This window comes from Tasmannia lanceolata, unplaced genomic scaffold (assembly GCF_043159265.1).
Source record: "Tasmannia lanceolata isolate RefF3 unplaced genomic scaffold, GAP_Taslan_0.1 ptg000019l, whole genome shotgun sequence".
Classification (NCBI taxonomy): domain Eukaryota; kingdom Viridiplantae; phylum Streptophyta; class Magnoliopsida; order Canellales; family Winteraceae; genus Tasmannia; species Tasmannia lanceolata.
Genome location: NW_027518696.1, coordinates 8,829,254 through 8,849,075, shown reverse-complemented (window position 1 = coordinate 8,849,075; position 19,822 = coordinate 8,829,254). Strand labels below are relative to the sequence as shown.

Sequence of the window (19,822 nt, the reverse complement as noted above, 5' to 3'; positions counted from 1 at the left end):
ATTCGTGAATGTCTATATTTGGCAGGCTTTTCTTGCTAGATGTTGGGTTGACGAGGAAGGCATTTGTCCCAGATTTGCTCTCATCTTCAATCCCCGAATCCGCTATGGAAGTTAATGCAATGCAGAGTTTAGGAAAGCAAGAAATCGAAATAATAATAAAGAGGGTGAGTGATAACAGGATACTAAATGAGGATCTAGAAAAGACGTACAGTGGTTAGTTCTAGGCATTTACGAGGAGAAAACGACTTCAAGAAAAGATTAGGAAAAATTGCCAATGGGGGACATCAAAATATGAGAATTGCCAACGGGGGAACACACTTTTGAAAAATTGTTAAAGATGGTTGATAACCCCTTTTGAGAGTTTGATAACCCCATTTAGAGTGTTGATAAACCCTTTTAGAGACTTGATAACCCCATTTCGTCCCTCTAACAATTTTTTAAAAGTGTGTCCCCCCATTGGCAATTGTCGTATTTTGATGTCCCACATTGGCAATTTTTCCAAAAGATTAAGATGAGAAGGAAGGTTGACTCGTTTCATTCCATCCTAAAACTCGTTTCGCCATCATCATCAAATAATGTTTAAGAGCTGAATTGACCTAACTTCGTGTGCTAGGCATTTGCTCACGTTACGTCTTGGATCTGGGCCACCACGAGGTCATGGTTCTGACCTAAGTCAAGATAAAAATTAAAATCATTTAGGCCATGTTTGGCAACCATTAATTTATTTTTAACAATAAATTTAGTTTCTCAAGTGCTGAGATAGGGGTAGGGCGGGTGAGATGAGTGTTCCTTTGTGCTCTTGATTGTAATATTTTTTTTTTTTATATTAATACACTGGTAGGAGCCCTGCCTTATCCCAGCTTACCTATCAAAAAATAAAAGGAATGATGGAGATGCATGTGGTACTAGCAATACACACGCTTAGTCAATAGAGTAGTGTGATGATTTTCATTTTCCATATATAGGGAGAAGAAGAAGAAGAGGGTAAGAGAAGAGGAGAAACGGACGATGGCAAACAAAGATAACCAGAGAGAACATTCAACAGTAGATGCTGATGATGCATGGGTTACTGCCATGAGACAGAAACTTGAAGCCAGTAGTAGCAAGCCGGGGAATAAAGATCAACACAGCATCTACAGAGTCCCGAAGCACATTTACGAGACTGATGAGAACACCTACGAACCCAAAATCATCTCCATCGGCCCCTTTCACAAAGGAAAGCGATGCCTGAAAGATATGGAAGAGCACAAATGGCGCTATCTTAATGTAATCCTCTCTCGAAACAGAGATCTCAGCTTAGAGAATTACTTAGCAGAGATAAAGAAAATAGAGATGCAAGCGCGAAGCTGCTACTCCGAAAGCATGGACCATCTTGAGAGCAATGAGTTCATTAAAATGATGGTGGTCGATGGTTGTTTCATCGTCCAGCTTTTCCTCAAGTACAAAGAGGCTGTGAAGGAAAAGAAGAAAGGAGGGTTTGAAGCAGATCCCATATATGATAAAAAATGGATGCTTCCCCTTGTAACCCATGACATGCTCCTCCTAGAGAACCAAATCCCTTTCTTTGTTTTACAGTCTTTATTCGAACTTGTCGATAAGTCGAGCAACCCTTCTTCTCTCTCTCAGATCGCCCTCGATTTCTTCGATCATCTCTTGTCAAGAAACAATGAAATTCATCATGACCCTAAAAAAGTTTATCATCTCCTCCACCTGTTTCACTCTAGTCTTTTGCCATCTAAGAAATCACACAAAATCTGCTCCTGCTTTTGCTGTATGCCCACTAACAGGTCCCCGGAATCATCAAACAAAGGACTACCGACACCACTTATGTCGATCCCCACTGCAACGGAGCTCAAAAATGCGAGAATGAAATTCAAGCAGAAGAAGATGAAGAGGGGTAGTTTCTTGGATGTAAATTTCAGCAAAGGGGCAATGGAAATCCCACACCTCTTAATCTATGAATCTACCAATTATCTCTTTCGAAACTTGATTGCCTGGGAGCTGTGTTTTAGGATCTCTGGAGCTCACTTCACAAGCTACACTTTCTTGATGGATTGTCTCATCAATACGCCAAACGATGTCGCCATACTGAAACGGAAGAAGATCATTGAACATACGTTGGCTAATGATGAAGAGGTGGCCCTTGTTTTCAACCAGGTGAGGAAGAGGGTCGATTTCGAAAATTATTACCTCTCCTTGTTCAAGGATGTGAACAAATATTACGAAAGAAAGCACGTTTGGAGGGTGGTGTGCTGTTGTTTGTGCAGCGTGTGCTGTTGTTTGTGCAACGTGTGCCAATATTGTTTTCCGATTCTGGTTTAGCCACTATTATTCTCGCTCTCACTTTTATTTCAGCAATCCATGTATCATGATGTCTCTGATGGCAGCCATTGTTATTGTCACTCTCACCATCACACAGACCTTCTTCTCCGTCTTCTCGTATGCCCTGTTAGGAAACGTAATTCAAACTAGAGGGCCTACCCAAGTTTAGTTTTTCAGAATTTGTATGGAAGTGTTGGATGTGCGGAAGATTTTTAGTTTATTCTTATCTGTTTAGTTGTTTTGCTTTAACCACTGTTTGGGCTTTAGAGTATTCTTAGTATTCTTAGTTTCCTTGTGAAAGTCGAATACTATTTTATAGGAAGTTAGAGCTTATGTAATGTGAAGTTAGTATTGCTAAAGAGAAACGTGTGATTTTCTTATGGTTGTTGGACGTATGGAAATAGCCTATTTAAAGGACTGTTGTGGTTATTTTGAATGGAATGAAGATATGAAAAGTTAGTTAGAAGAAAGGCCTCTTCTATTCTTCTTCTATTGTATTGTGTTTTTGTTCTTAAAATTCTACATGCCCGCCCTACTTAGTTCTAATTTCATTTGAGTCAGTTGATCGTTTAGCTAATTAAGAATAGAATTCTCATGTGATTGCTCTTTGTGTAATTATCATGTTTCAAGAAATGAATTGATTTGTAAGCCTTTATCTAGTCTAGAAGTTTACAATAGATGGGCACAGGTTCGTGTCAGAATTGTTGTGGTTCGAACAACCTATGGCTAGCCAGTTGTAGTAACATTGAAACTTGACAGGAGGCAAAGTACTCATGGTAGGTTTATCAATTAGCAAAGTATATGGAAATTATCATTATTATTTTTATTTATTTTGGATGGCAAGTTTGTGGAAATTATTAGAGCTGCACTAATGAAATTAGCACTGAGGCAAAGTATTCATGGCTGTTTGATTTCAGCACAATCTATCCTGCATAAGATCTCCAAGGTATAAGTTATCCATTGTCTCTCTTTCCTACTAATATTGATGGTAAGATTAACCCCAGAAAAGAACTTAAAAAACAAGGACAATTGTAATTCCAATCAAAGTGGAATTGAGCTTACCTTGTTTTATTTTCTGAAAATTGCCTGTTTTCAGGGATTGAAATGATATGAGATAGAACTTATCCGCGATTAACCAAAAATGGAATACAAGGCAAACTAAGATAGGGTCTTATCCATGAAAATATATCCTTCACTCAAACAACCCCTTATTAAATGTCCCGGTTGGTTGAATCTGGTTCCTGATATGTATCAAAGATCCTTGATTCACTCGGTGTCCGATCATTGCCTTATTCTTTTAGATCCAGGCTTGAATCTTGGGGTCCTCCTCCGTTTAGATTTGAGATTGCATGGTTGCAAGCTCCTAATATGGAGGAATGGTTGGGGGAATGGTGAAGTTTTCTTAAATCGAAGGGGCCTTCAGATGTGGTAATAGGTCGTAAGCTCAGATTTGTGAAGAGAAAGTTGAGGGAATGGGTAAAAGAGAAAAGAACCTTAGATCAAAATCGTAAGAGATGGTTGGAGAATAGGATAGGGGAAATAAATGTTCTTGAGGGTGAGGGGAATGGGAACATCATCTTGAGAGAGGAGTTGGGTAGAATTAAGGAAGAGCACAATGGTATATTACTGCATGAGGAAATATCCTGGAGACAAAAGTCGAGAGTCAAATGGCTAAAGGAGGGGGATAAGAACACGGCATATTTTCATGCCATGGCTAGTGTTAGGAGGAGGGGTAATAGGACTGAGTTCTTGGAGGCTGAGGGTGAAAAGATCACAGATAAGGATGAGATCACTGGGGTGATCTTGGAATTTTATAAGAAATTGTACTCATCTGATTGTTCTTTAAGACCGACTCCGGAGGAGTTGGATTTTAAGCGCCTAGACGAGGATCAATGTAGAGTTTTGGAGAAGCCTTTTGAGGAGGAGGAAATTGAGAGAGGGGTTTTCTCCTTGGGTAGAGATAAAGCTCCTGGGCCGGATGGTTTTTGTTTGGCATTAATCTTCCAAGCATGTTGGCCATATGTGAAGGAAGATATAGTAGGTTTCTTTAGGGAATTCCATCAGGGCATGGTGTTGGACAAGGGTACTGGTACTACTTTTATTACTCTAGTTCCAAAGGTTGTGGGGGCTTCCAAGGTTTCTAATTTTTGACCTATTAGTCTTGTGGGATGTTTGTATAAGATCTTAGCTAAGGTGTTAGCGGAGCGCCTTAAAAGAGTGCTCCTTGTGATTATCTCTGATAGTCAATGTGCCTTTGTGGCCAAAAGACAACTTTTGGATTGTTCCCTCATTGCGAATGAGGCTATTGATTATTATCGCAGGCTTGGGTTGAAAGGGATCTTGTGTAAATTGGACATGGAAAAAGCATATGATAGGGTGTAGTGGGAGCGTTTAGATATGTTACTCGATAGAATGGGGTTTGGGGCAAGATGGCGCCAATGGATTAGGGTGTGCTTATCCTCAGCGTAGTTCTCGGTTCTGATCAATGGGTCTCCCAAAGGTTTTTTCAAATCCTCCCGGGGTCTTAGGCAAGGGGATCCGTTATCCCCTTTCTTGTTTGTAATTATGGCGGAAATTCTTAGTAGATTGCTGGCTAAAGGTAGTAGCCTAGAGATGTTTAAGGGTTTTAAAATAGGGGGTGATAATGTAGAGGTATCTCACTGTAGACACCCCATTTTGACCGTGCCCTAATCCCTTCTTGTTTGAGCAAAGCCTCATCAAATAAACGAGATAGAACCTCAAACTTCACCCTAGACTAGCTTAGGGTCTCACCAAGCTTCCTGCAAAATTTCGTCGAATTCCGAGCGCGTTTGCCTAGCAAACGAGTCGAGCAATGTCGTAGGTCAAGTTCGCAGAAAGGGGGGGTGAATTATCCTGGAACGGTGCCAAGCTGCTTTTGAATAGGACACGATTCGATCGTGCGCCTATCATTTTTTCGCGCAACCGTGCGCTCATCATATCTGTGGGTGCCAATATCAACATCCATTTGTTTTTATAAATATCGGTTTTCTCTTTTTTTTTTAGGGAAAGAAAAAAAAAAGAGAAGAGATAAATTTCCGTCTGCAGAGAGAGAAAGAGCGAGAGAAAAGGGAATTTTAGAGAGAGAGAGTGGATCGGATCTCCTCCGATCGCTTCTCCGACGGGATTTCCGTCAAGCTACGGTGAGCTCCGGCTGAATCCTCTTCTTCTTCTTCTTCTTTAGCTATATCTCTGTTTAAACCCTAACTTCATCCTCTACTTTTAAAATCTTTAGATCTATGCTGTTTAGCTCATATATTCATTCAAATCATAGATCCTTGACATTTTACCTTATTAAACCCTAGATCTAATCCTAGAAACTATAGATCTAATCTATCTCCGATTAGCTCCGGCCATTTTTCTATCTCAGGCTGAGATTTGCTATTGTTTTCACTACTACTTGCCTCTCATCTTCTTTCTTTTACTCATCGATCTACTATTTCTAGAGCTCAAACCCTAACTCTCTAATCCTAAATCTGAGTATTTTCCTTAATCTAAACTTTGGCTAAGGCCAATAATAGCTCAGATTTGAATTTTTTGTACATCTTCGAAGGTCGAACTATTATTAGAGCTAGAGTTTAGCATCAAGCTCTGTTTTTCTTCATTAAAGATAGATTTCAGAAGTTTCAATCACCTTGCATTCATCAACGAATTCAGAACACAGAGTTAGTAGTCATATTCGGGAGTAAGGTGTGATTCTTCCTTTTAAAGCTGGAAGTTCTTCTCAAGATCAGCTCAGGTAATTTTAATTGATAATATTTGCTCAAATTTTGTGTTGAGATGATCCTCATGCTCTGTTGTGCAGATGATTTGTGCTACTTTGATTGTTTTAGAAATATCCTTAGTCATATGCTCGAATAATTGTCATAATTTTCATGATTTACCCTAAGTTGATAAGATCTACTTGAAAATTTTGCTGGAATTATAATAATTTATTCATTGATTTAGTGTTGAGTAAATAAAAGACTAGAAATTTTGTTTTGACATGTGCAGACGAATCATTTTGGAAATTTTTTTTTTGGAAAATGCTATTGACAGATTCTCAAATTTTGAAGTCTTGTTTTGCTTTGTAAATCAAACTAAAATCTCAGTTTCCTAGGACAGGTTATTCAATGATTTTTTTTTTTTTTGAAATGGTTATTCAATGATTTTAGGAATATACTTTCAAACTTTGTTGGTTTTTTAGGTTATCTTGTGTGATTGATGAGTTTGACAAATTGGAACTAAGCTATCAGTTTTAGTAATATTGTTTTGAATTCATTCCTTTTTATAAAATAAAAAAAGGTTTCTAAATTTTGAATGGTTTTAAGAATAAATTACAGTTCATTTGCATAACATAAGTAGGATCAGTGTAGTTATGAATTCTGGAGTTTAGGATTAGACATGATAAATGTTGTGACCGTGTGTCTCATTGTTTTGGACGATGTAAGTCCATTTAAAAATGGTTTGATTATGATAGCTGGAGATGTGCGGATTAGACGAAATTTTAGACATCCATATAGTTCTTCACTTCCCTATGCATTTGCAAGTTAAGGGTAACACCCTCAGGTTTTAATAGTGTATTCTTTCAAAACATCCATGGAATTATAAAAGGCAGACAATAGCTTAGTAGAGTAAAATGAGGTAACGTTGGAGTCCTTATGGTAGTGCTAAATGGCAGTACTTATATAAACTGATGGTAAAGTCATAACAGCCCTTTCTTTAGTTGCCAAGTCATAGCATTCCCATGCCCTTGATAATAGCAGCCCCCATGCCCTTATGATATTTGCAGCCCTTACATTTTTTTATATATTAGCAGCCCCCATGGCCTTATGATATTTGCAGCCCTTATAATTTTTTATATTAGTAGCCCCCATGCCCTTATGATATTGGCAGCCCTTACATTTTTTTATATTAATATCCCTCACCCTTTTGATATTGATTGCTCTTATATATAAAAAACAAAAAAAAAAAAAACTCTGTTAGGCCTAGAGCGGTATAAGGTTGAACCCATTGTTTTGGCTTCAATTGGGCATTTGTAACTGACGAGATACCTTTAGAATTTGGCAAAAACCCCATTTTCATAAGGAGATATGGTAGTGTCGATAATTTTTTTTAAGTAGTTAGTAAAGGGCTGATAGCTACATTACAATATTTGGATGATGTTATTTCTGCATTGTCTCATTCATCAATTGTTTTTTTTTATATATATAGCATGCCAGTAGCAAGATAAATGTTCAGATGAATAATAGTGTAAAAGAAATGATTTTGGGGCTTACACAGGTTAAATGAATTGATTAGTTTAACTAGTTATTATATTTGACATAGAGAAGCTGCATTGAGTTCTTTTGGGATTTTTAGTATGACATTCCTAATGGTCTAATGATTATCCATATGATGGTATATGTAAGTTTAGGTTGTTTGGGATCTTTTGTGTGTTTGGATGGTGCTTTAAGGATCATTTCTTTATTGTATGTTTGGGTTCACATCTTTAGGGGACTTGCCGAAGTCCTATAGTCCCCTCGTTTCTTTTTCCCCTTTGTGAAACTTTCCTAGTCTTTTAGACACCCTTAAATATTAAATGGTTCTTCCTTGCAAGGGCGATGAAGGCGCTAGCTTAAGCCCATTTTTAGATGTTTTTATTTAAATAAATTGTTTAAATAGGAAGAAGGAGATCAGATGACTACTCTATTCGATATTATCGACATGAGTACTGTCTGATTTCAAGGCGGGATGTGGAAATATTATCATGTGTATTATGATATCAGATGATTACTTTAGCATCATCTGATTTCATCCCCATATTGGGGTGGTGTGTGTGGTTGGGAATAGAAGTGTTTGCTATTGTTTACTTTTATTTTATTAGGCTATCCAGCGGCTGGTCTGGACTAATTAATGTTGTTTACCATCTTATGATTACTATGTTCTTAAAAATTCTTCTTTGATTAACACTTGATTTATTTTTATAAGAATAGAATAAAATTTGCGATTATCTGGTAGCCTCTTCTTCTCTTTTTTTGATAGACTAACACAGTCTTATAGATTTCTGTTAAATTTCTTTAGATATTAGAATTCCCTCTCGCTGAAAGGGCGATGAAGGCGCTAGCCCAAGCCCATCCTTAGGGGACTTGCTCAGTCCAAGTTGCATACCTCTCCTTTGTATATAGGAGACTTGCCCAGTCTCATTCTCTTACTAACCCTCCTCTTTGTGCGTCGTTTGGTTTTGGGAGAACACCCTACTCGGCTTGGCTTCATACCCCTATCCTATATGGGTATCTGGTTGCACATTTGTTGCACCCTAGGGCTAGGTAGCTGTCCGGCCCGGCTGGGTGTTTTACCTTTGCCAAATATGCACAGGGTCTTTTATTCCTTTTTTACGTCATTTGTGTCTCGGAGACAAGCCTTGTCTCATGTAGAGAGTTTCCCCTTTAGGAGGCTTACCTAGCCTCATGTTAGAGTGGCCTCCTCTTTTAGAGTGAGTCTTTGACTCGGTAGTGTTATTAGAGAGTCTCTGACTCATTTGTTCCTCCTCTCCAGTGTTATTAGTTAGGAGTTTTTCCATTAGAGACTAACTCAGTCATATAGAGCCTTCCTGTGGGACCCGATCCCGCGAGAGGGGTGGGGCGCGAGCCGCCGCGCTCTCTCTCTTGGTCTCTCGTACCCACGCGATTGGCGTGTGCATTTTAATGTTGATTTGAATTAATCTTTCCTGTGAACTTGGGATCACTAAGGCAATCCGAATTCCACACGAAAGAGACTGACAGAGTCGCCACCTAGATGTGGGATCTAGGACCCGTAATTAACCAGAAATCTAGACTCGCTACCTGGTTACGAGAATGGAAGGTATGGGGAGTTATCCGCCACATGCACCATTCCTGCCCGATAATCGGTCTTCGATTCCAAAAGCTAATTCTTTTAAATTTATTTTAAATGGCTCATTCAACTCTATGTTAATGTGCGAACTAAGTGACATGCATCCTATGATCTAATTTTAATGTGAATCCTAGATGTGTATCTTGATTTATTAATTTGTCTGGATTCATTCTAAGTGAAAGTTCTCCTAGAATTCTAATTTCATGGAAAATCCTAAGTGATTTGATTAAGCATTTACAAGAAAATTAATATACAAAACACCACAATTTGTTTGTGGTGCCGACTCGCGGGTGGTATGCCATCAGACATCCAAGCTGCCTACGTACCCAAGCCTTACTGGGATCAGAGTCGACGTAGTTCGGTGCACCTAAGCTAAGCTACTTATGCCTAACTCAACTAGGACACCGACCTAGACAGAATTGACTGTTTCAACAGTTTTGAGAGAAGTTATTTAATTCAAGTTGAGGATTTTATTATCTTAGGATTTCATCTGAGATGCTATATGATTCTTATCTAAATGCAAATTGTTCCTTAGACTAATGCAGGTTTGCCTACATCCTAGTTTACTAGGCTTGTCTTAAGGAAAGATTGGGTGACTAGTGTGACTAGACCTATGGCACGGTTGTTATACATAACAAACGTTCGTGATGAGGCTGGACTCCTAACTCTAGGACTCCCTAAAACCTAGGACACGACCTGACACCAGGGTTCCTAAATTGGGCTCTAATGGTTCTTAGATCGGAAACCATGATCCAATGGTTCCGAAAGACACAAGATAAATCGATTTGAGTTCTTGAGGTTAACGAATTTCAGATTTTAAGGATTTTCAGTTTTTGGACACTTAAGGAATATCAATGGTTCTAGGGTTCACCAATTTCGGCCCAGAATGGCATCCAAAGGAGGGAATCGTGCGCTCTTTCCTTGTGCAATTTAGTACTTAGGTTATAGCATCTTATTGCCTGGCAAATCTCAGGATTTCCGTGGACAGTAACCTCGGAGCCAATAGCATGTTATAGCTTAAATATTCAAATTGTCAAAGATTGATTGCAATTGGGATACGATTATGGATACACTGGCCATTTTTCCAGGGAAATCTAAAGATCCTAAAATTTCTGTTTCAATGGATTAAGGAGTGAACATGTGACAGAATTTTAAAGTTCTTTGGAAATTTTCACAATGATTTTTAATTAATTTCGAATTTTCAATGGATTTTATCAATTTTAAGCATATGAGTGATTTTACAAGTGAAATTATTGCAAACAAATTCGAAATAAGTTGAACTTTTTACAGCAGCAAGATGGGAATGTATGTAGCTTACTGTATGAGTTTTGCAGATTTTTACATTAATTTCACATTTAATCTTGATTAAACAATTAAATGACCAGATTGCACAATTAACACAGAAACTAGTAGAAATATAAATCTAAATTCTATGAAATTTCTACAGAAATAAGATATGAATATAAATAGCATGCAGTGAGATTTTCATGAATTTTAGAAATTATTTACTACTGACTTCGGATTTTTCAATTTTCAGCCCAGATTATGAATTAACACTACACCACACATGAAACCAGATCCAAATCACTTGAAACTTTTACAGCAGAAAGAAATGTGAAATATAAGACTTCTGTAAAAAGTTTATGAATTTTAATGATGATCTGATGTTAGTACAAATTATCCTAAAATCTGATAGTTTTCAAAGAAAACATTAAATAATATACCAAATAAACTCCAAAAATCTTTACAAATTCATGGTAAAATGAATCAGTAACATATTATTTTCCCACGAAATTTCAGTATTTTTGGAATCTGTTTAGTATATCTTTTAGTTTTCTTCGTTAAAAATCATGTATACCAAATAATTCTGAAAAATTCCGAGAACATTGTACCTACCTGTGATGAGTTCCTTGCCGAATCCAAAAGCCGAAAAAAACACGAGAATCCCGCCTATGTGCGATCGCTTCCGCTCTTCTTCCTCTTGATCTTTTTTTTTCTTCTTCTTTGTTCTCCTCACTTTGAATGGGGAGAGAGAGAGAGAGAAAGGGTTTTTGTTTTTAAGAGAGGGGTATAGCAACTTTGTTAGAACACATCATAGAAGAGAAATGAGTTGTCCCTTTTACTCTCCCTCATTGAACTATTTATAGCAAAGGAATGGGAGGGTGGTGGCCACCATTGTGGACTTATTCCATGGTAGGTGGCCACCATTGTGGACATATTCCATGGTAGGTGGCCACCATTGTGGACATTGAATTTTGACATGTGTGTGGCCCCATGCATGTTTTTTAAAGTCCTTTTGAGTAGGTAAAAGATAACCCAAGTGGGTCCCATATGTGACCAAATTCCCAATTGTGCATAAAATCATATGCCCCACTCCAAAGTATGATTTGAACCGTTCATTTGATGGGCGACAACGTGATTTAATTTGTGCTCCGCTAATCAATCCTATGGGCTGATCCAAGCCATCCAATAGATCAAAATGTGAATATGTTACCCCATTTTTAAATCACTCCCATTTGATGATCCGAACTGTCCATTTGATGGGCGACAATTGATGATCTTGACCGTTCAAATAGTGGGCTGCGATGTGATTTAATTTGTGCTCCACTAATCAATCCTATGGGCTGATCCAAACCATCCAATAGATCAAAATGTGAATATGTTACCCCATTTTTAAATCACTCCCATTTGATGATCCGAACCGTCCATTTGATGGGCGACAATTGATGATCTTGACCGTTCAAATGGTGGGTCGCAATGTAAATTGGTTGTGCCCCCTCAAATCATTCCTCTATGACGATCCAGACCATCCAATTGATGGGTCCCCTACCTAAGTAGGTTGTGTCCTCCTAAATCATTTCAATGGGCTGACCTGAGTAACTCAACCTGATGATCATTTCAAAATTGGTTGTTAAAACGACTTCTCTGAGATCTTGACCGTTCTCTTGATGATCATCTTTAGGTGTTGGATCGAAGAAGGTTTAACACTTATTTTCATTGAAACAATATGCGGGCCCCTTGATTGATCCAAATTTAAACAAATATCCGATACGGGCCCACCGACGGTCCAAGCTCCAATAAATGTCCAATGCGGGCCCACCGAATGGGTCTGAATTCTCCCCTAGCTTGGATTCTCCTGAATAACCATCCTCAACACTAGCGAAAAGAAAAATGCGGAACATTGCAGAATAGATCGGAAAGATTGAGAAAGCATAAGGGACGAACACGGGAATGGAAAACACTAGAATTCGACAACATCACACTAACTTCTTTGTTGATTAAAACGAATCAAAATGGGGTGTCTACAGATGCCCCTCTTTGGTAGAGATGATGTAGTTATCGAATACCAAAGCAAAGAATGACAAAACCATTTTGCGTAGCTTTAATCGACAAAGGACTCTCTAAACACAACGCAACCTAATATAATGCAAGACCTTAGATGAAATCCTAGAACTTGAACATATATCAAAAAGCACTTACTCTAAATACCATGAGATGGCAGTTTAGAATAGCGGAGAATCGGATTTATTCTGAATGGAAAGATCTTGCAATCCAGAATAAAAGATGCGGCGCCGTTTTTGAACAGGCAATGAAGGAATGGGATACCATTTTCAAATGGATTTTAGGAGGGAAAGGAATACCGTTTTTGAACGGTTTCAGAGGAAACAAGTCGCCATTTTCAAACCGTCTCAGAGAGAATAATGGGACTTTCGAAAGTTTTTTTTTTTTATTATTATTATTTTTTTTTAAATTTTGTTTTTTTTTTTTTTTTTTTTTTTTTTGAAGAGAACGAAGCATCATTTTTGAATGGGCTCAGATAAAACAAGGCTCCATATTTGTATGGATTCAAAGGACATGAGATATTATTTCGAATGGATTCAACCAGAATGAAGCCTCGCATTTGTACGAGGTCAAAGGGCTAAGAGACGTATCTGTATGGATTTGATAAGAATGAGACCCCGTAGTTATACAGGCCCACAAGGAATGAGATATCAGAATGAGACACCATCCTTGTACGGTTTCCCAAAGAATGAGCAACCATATTTGTATGGATCCCAAAGAAGAATAAGAGACTATTTTTGAATAGACGAGGAAGGATGAGATATTTATACGACTTTCAAGAGAGTAAGAGATGTCATATTCGTATGGATGAGATATCATTGTTGTACGACGTTCAAATAGAATCAAAAGAACATTTTTGAATGGACTCAGAATGAAATATCGTATTCGTACGGCTTTCAAGGAAATGAGACATCATATTTGTATGATGCTCAAAGAGAATAAGAGACCACAGTTGTATGGATTCGAAGAGAATGGAACACCGTATTTTTACGGAGTTCCAAGGAAATGAGACATCACATTTGTATGATGCTCAAAGAGAATAAGAGAACATTTTTGAATGAACTCAGAATGAAATACCGCATTTGTACGGTTTCCAAGGAAAATGAGACATCATATTTGTATGATGCTCAAAGAGAATAAGAGACCATAGTTGTATGGACTTGAAGAGAATGGAACACCATATTTTTACAGAATTCCATGGAAATGAGACATCACATTTGTATGATACTCAAAGAGAATAAGAGAACATTTTTGAATGATCTCAGAATGAAATACCGTATTTGTACGGCTTCCAAGGAAATGAGACATCATATTTGTACGATGCTCAAAGAGAATAAGAGACCATAATTGTATGGACTCGAAGAGAATGGAATACCGTATTTTTGCGGAGTTCCAAGAAAATGAGACATCACATTTGTATGATGCTCAAAGAGAATAAGAGACCATAGTTGTATGGACTCGAAGAGAATGGAACACCGTATTTTTACGGAGTTCCATGGAAATGAGACATCACATTTGTATGATGCTCAAAGAGAATAAGAGAACATTTTCGAATGAACTCAAAAAGATAAGAAAGTTTGGGTTTTGATAAAGATTATCAGGGAAATGGAACTGAAATCCCCAATTAACAACTTTGGAAGCAAATGATTCAATACCACCATGCAGCAAAGGTCTTTCAAAGCTTAAATATGAGATGCCACTTCATTAGCATCCTGCCCCAATTTGAGGCACTCTAACTTTCTTCTAGTTATTGACCAGAGATCATTCTTCAGAGATTTTTCGCCATTCGTGACAGTCGCACCTTTTCCAAGTTTCTCGGAATCCGTTAATGAACCTGCCTTCAGAGTGATTGCATCCTACAACAATTCTTTAAAATAGCATTTGTAAATTTTTCTAAAAATAGAACCACAGACATTGGTAATAAAAAGACAAAATAAGAAAGATTACTCAAGTGATCTCGTGATGCTTCTGACTTATCAGTATTTTCTTTTGGGTTAGGTTAGCCTCTTTTAAAGAATGTTTCTCCACTGATAAACATCTTCACTTATTTTTTAAGCCAGTGATACTTCATATATCCTTCTATCAACTTTCGGATTGTTTTGAAATTAATGCCCTTAGTTTCGGGAATCATTGTTATTTTTGCCTGACCTACTGAGAGTTCAGAGGTCGATGTAATTCTTCTGGCGTGAACCCCATCTTACCACGACCAAGTATTCCTTTTTAGATTTTCAACTTGGCGGACCGTTCAACCTTAACTTCTGCCTGAATCGCCTTTTCAGGTTTTCAACTCAGCAGGCTACCCCCTTAACTTTTGCCTAAGCTGCCTTTTCAGGTTTTCAACTTAGCAGAGGAATGATCCTAAATTTTGCCTAGATCGCCTTTTCAGGTTTTCAATCTAGCGGATCTTCAAGCTCCATTTTTTTTTTTTTTTTTTTTTTTTAAACACCAAAAGGACTTTACAGGTGAGGTAGAGCTTTTCAAAGAATGGCTTAAGGTTTTGCAAGAGTTTCGACCGAACCTGTGAACAGGTTGCCTACGTATCCCAGTGTAGGAATCAGGTCATGCGTAGTTCAGGGGAATGCCCCTAGTACATTGGGTTTTGAAGGAAAATTTTATGTAGGCTCGAAAGGGTTTGCAAAAGGTTATATATTTTTTGATTTTGGGTTATGAATTTGGGTTTTATTCGGCCAAAAGACGGCCTTCTGGTGTTCAAGCATAGAACCTCTTGAGTTGATCAAGATTTGTTGGTTCCGACAATATTTCTCCATTTAAATTACAGAGCTTGACGGCTTTTCCGGGTAAGATTTGGTCCACGATGTATGGCCCTGACCAATTAGGCTTGAATTTACCTCTTGGGTCAAACACTGGTGCTCGGTTTTCTTTTAGAACAAGATTGCCTTCTTCGAGATCTCTGATTTTAACCTTTTTATTAAAAGCCCGGGCTATTCTGCGCTGATAACCCTGCACATGGTAAAGCGCTTTTAACCTCTTTTCATCTAGCATATTCAGCTCTTTATATCTGGCGTCTGCCCATTCATTTTCTGGCAACTTGACTTCAGTCAATACTCGGAGCGAAGGTACACGAATCTCTACAGGTAGCACTGCTTCCATACCATAAACAAGAGAGTAAGGGGTTGCCCCAGTTGAAGCTCTAATTGATGTTCTGTAAGCCCACAAGGCGTACGGCAACTTATTCGACCAATCCTTATGAGTTTCTGACATCTTGCTAATGATAGTCTTGACATTTTTGTTTGCAGCTTCCACTGCTCCATTTGTCTGCGGCCGATAAGGTGAGGATTTGTGATGCTTAATCTTGAACTCTTCGCAAAGAATGATAACTTCTTTCTTGAAATGAGATCCGTTATCTGAGATAAGTTCATGGGGAATCCCATATCTACATATGATGTTGGTTCGTATGAATTTAGCAACTGATGCGGATGTAAGCTTTGCATAAGAAGCGGCCTCAACCCACTTAGTGAAGTAGTCAATTGCAACGAGTATGTACTCATGACCACTGGATGACTTAGGGGAAATTTTGCCAATAATGTCAATTCCCCATACCGAAAACGGCCAAGGAGAAGTAAGAGAATGCAATTCGGTAGGTGGTACATGGATGAGATTCGCATGTATCTGACATTTATAGCATTTCTTCACAAATGTGTGACAATCTGCTTCCAATGTTGGCCAATAGTACCCCAGACGTAGGATCTTCTTTGACAACATCTTCCCATTCATATGAGGTCCACACACCCCTTCATGAACATCTGCGAGAATTTCTTCTGCCTGATCTTCAGTGACACATAAGAGTTGAATTCCATCGAAAGACCGTCGATATAACTCTCCTCCACAAATGACAAAGTTAACTGCCAATCTCTGCAAAGTCCTTATCTCCTTATTCGACGCCTCATTGGGATGCCCCTGGCCCGAGATGTAGTTCTTTATGTCCGTATACCATGGTTTACCATCGGGACATCTTGCAGCTATCTCTATAGCATCAACATATGCAGGAGCCCATTGCTCTTGAACCGTGATGGGCCTCATCTTCATATTGTGAGGTATGTCAATCATAGAAGCTAACGTCGCTAAGGCATCGGCGAATCTATTCTTCAACCTTGGCAAATAACTGAAAGTGATGTGCTGGAATTGCTTAGCGAGAACATCCAAGTATTCATGATATGGCAGCAACTTTTCTTCTTTGGTTCTCCATTCTCCTTGGGTTTGGCAAATGATTAACATTGAATCTCCATATACGTCAAGATTCTCTATGCCTAAGGCCAATGCAGCCTCAAGCCCAACAATGCATGCTTCATACTCTGCCATATTGTTGGTGCAATTGAATTGTAACTTAACGGCAAGGGGAACATGCTCATTTCGAGGTGACACAAGCAATGCCCCTACTCCCTGTCCTGTTTGGTTTGCTGCTCCATCAAAATAGAGGGTCCAACCAGTTTCTGGATATTCATCTTCTACCATCATGATCTCTTCATCTGGGAACATCGTCTTGAAAGGCTGATTTTCTTCTTGGGGTGCTTCTGCCAATTGTTCAGCAATGGCTCGGCCCTTTACTGATTTTTGGGTTACATGGGTGATGTCAAATTCAGACAACAATAACAACCATCTGGCAGTCCTACCTGTCAGGGCTGGTTTTTCAAAGAGATATTTCAGAGGATCCATCCTTGATAGGAGCAAGACCTTATGTGATAAAAGGTAATGCCTGAGTCGCTGAGTAGCCCAAACCAAAGCTAAGCAGGTTTTTTCTAGGACAGTATACTTCTGTTCGTACTCCAACATCTTCTTACTAAGATAGTATACAGCCTTTTCATGCTTGGTTTCCGGATCTTGCTGTGCTAACATACAGCCCATTGTGGTTTCTGTTACTGACAAGTAAAGCAGCAATGGATGCCCCGGTATTACTGGTGCTACTATCGGTGGTTCAGACAAACTTTGCTTTATTTTCTCGAAGGCCTGTTGACATTCCTCCGTCCACTCTTTGGAAGAGTTTTTCTTTAATAGCTTGAAGATAGGTTCACAAGTTGAAGTCAGATGAGCAATGAATCGTCTTAGGAACTGTATCCTTCCTAGGAACCCCCGTATTTCCTTCTCGGTTCTAGGTGGCGGCATCTCCTGGATAGCCTTAATTTTCTGAGGATCCACCTCTATGCCCCTTTGACTCACCATGAATCCAAGCAACTTACCAGAGGTAACCCCGAATACACACTTGCTAGGATTCAAGCGAAGCTGGTATTTGAGTATTCTTTCAAAGAACTTCTTGAGGTTCGGGATGTGATCTCTCCTTTCCTTGGCTTTTACAATCATATCATCGACATAAACTTCGACTTCTCGATGTATCATGTCATGGAGTAAAGCTGTAGCTGCTCTTTGATATGTTGCACCAGCATTCTTAAGACCAAATGGCATTACCCGATAGCAATATGTCCCCCATTGTGTAATGAACGAGGTTTTAGCCATGTCTTCGGGTGCCATCTTAATTTGATTGTAGCCCGAGAAACCATCCATGAAGGATAGTAATTCATGCCCGGCCGTATTGTCTACCAAGATATCGATATGTGGTAGAGGGAAATCGTCTTTCGGACTTGCCTTGTTCAGATCTCTGAAATCTACACACATTCTCACCTTTCCATCTTTCTTCGGTACAGGTACTATATTTGCAAGCCATTCTGGATATTCCACCACTTGTAGGAACCCAGCATTCAACTGCTTAGTAACCTCTTCTTCTACTTTCAAGACCCATTCGGGCTTCATTCTCCTTAGCTTCTGCTTTTTAGGTTTAATTCCTGGCAACAAAGGTAGCTTGTGCTGAACAATGTCTTCGCTCAACCCGGGCATATCTTTGTAGGACCAGGCAAAAACTTCCTTATATTCCTTAAGTAGGTTTATTAATTCATCGCGCTCTTCAGAGGATAGAGTATTTCCAATTCGTATTTCCTGTATTAAATCTTCTGTTCCGATGTTTATAATTTTGATTTCATCTTTAAGAGGCTGGGCTCGGCGTTCCTCCTCTTGTTTGAGCATATGCTGCAATTCAAGGGGAGTTTCGTCGATCCCTTCTTCCTCGTCTGAGGAGGGAGTGTTATCATTATTAAAGTCAGAAGCAAACACAGAGACATACTGAGAATCGGATTTCATTGAATTGAAAGAAGTTACATCATTATTCTTGGACTCATCCTGAACAGGCTCAGGATTCATATAGTAAATAAACTCAGAAAACGACTCGCCTGGACTAGGCACTGACACTGATTCAGTTGGCTTGACTAGACTTGACTTAGCCATAAAATAAGATGGAAAAATATCAGAACTCCAGTTGGAAAGATTTTCTGTTGCAGGTGCAATCTGACTCTGAGGTTCAGTAAAGGTAGCATCGTCCTGAATAACCGCCACTAGCACATCTTCACAGTCAGTCTCTTCTTGCTTTTTAGAATGATCTAAAACGGGCAACTCCTGACAAACAACATCAGGCACATCTTCTTCGAACAAAGACCCCAACATATCTGGCTCAAGGCAGACTATCCAATCCTCAACAGTTTTTTCAACACAATATACCGGCGGTTCTGTTTCTGGGAGAGCAAGGCCACTGAATATTTCAAAACCCGGTATCATGATCCCTGTTACTGAGTCATACCATGGTTCAGAAAACCCATAGTATGGAGAAGTCTCACCTTCTTTGATAAAGTGACCATTCATTGATAAGGAATATGGAGTCATCGGGAGTACCCTTCCAGTGCGGCGGATTTCTTCCTTCAATTTCAACAATTCTTTCATGGATTCCTCCTCCTCCTCAGTAGGTATATACCCAAGACCGAAAACTCCAGAGTTTGCTTTGATTGGGCGCCAGTGAGACGCTTTGCTTGGATCACGGCCTAAATTCATACCCGGAAAGTAGTTCATTTTTCTCATCATCTTGGCAACCACAGGACTGATGGCAAAAGGCAAATACAACTCCTCCCGAGAGGCATCTTCATAGGAAATAGCAGTAACATCGAATGCGAAACCATTCAAGTTGTAATCATCTGCTTTTGTAACTGGAAGGATCCGAGCTTCTCCTGTTATCTGCCCTATTTCTGGCTCTTCGTCACCTCTGACAGTGATCAATTTTCCATCTTTGATGAACTTCAATTTTTGGTGAAGGGTTGAAGCCACAGCACATTCCTTATGCAACCAGGGACGTCCCAGAAGCATATTGAACGAGGCCTTGATATCGATAACCTGAAATTCCACCTCAAATTCTTGACCGCCTACAACGATCCTGGTGGTAAGGATTCCGACCACA

General features: G+C 39.0%; 1 protein-coding gene across 1 annotated transcript; it reads left to right on the top strand.

The window, feature by feature from the left end:
- The first annotated feature begins 832 nt into the window (after window positions 1-832).
- On the top strand, window positions 833-2,970 carry LOC143852260 (UPF0481 protein At3g47200-like). Its single transcript, XM_077361665.1, has one exon. It carries the CDS (start codon window positions 1,009-1,011, stop codon window positions 2,320-2,322), a length of 1,314 nt encoding a protein of 437 aa, XP_077217780.1. The 5' UTR covers window positions 833-1,008; the 3' UTR covers window positions 2,323-2,970.
- Window positions 2,971-19,822: the final 16,852 nt, after the last annotated feature.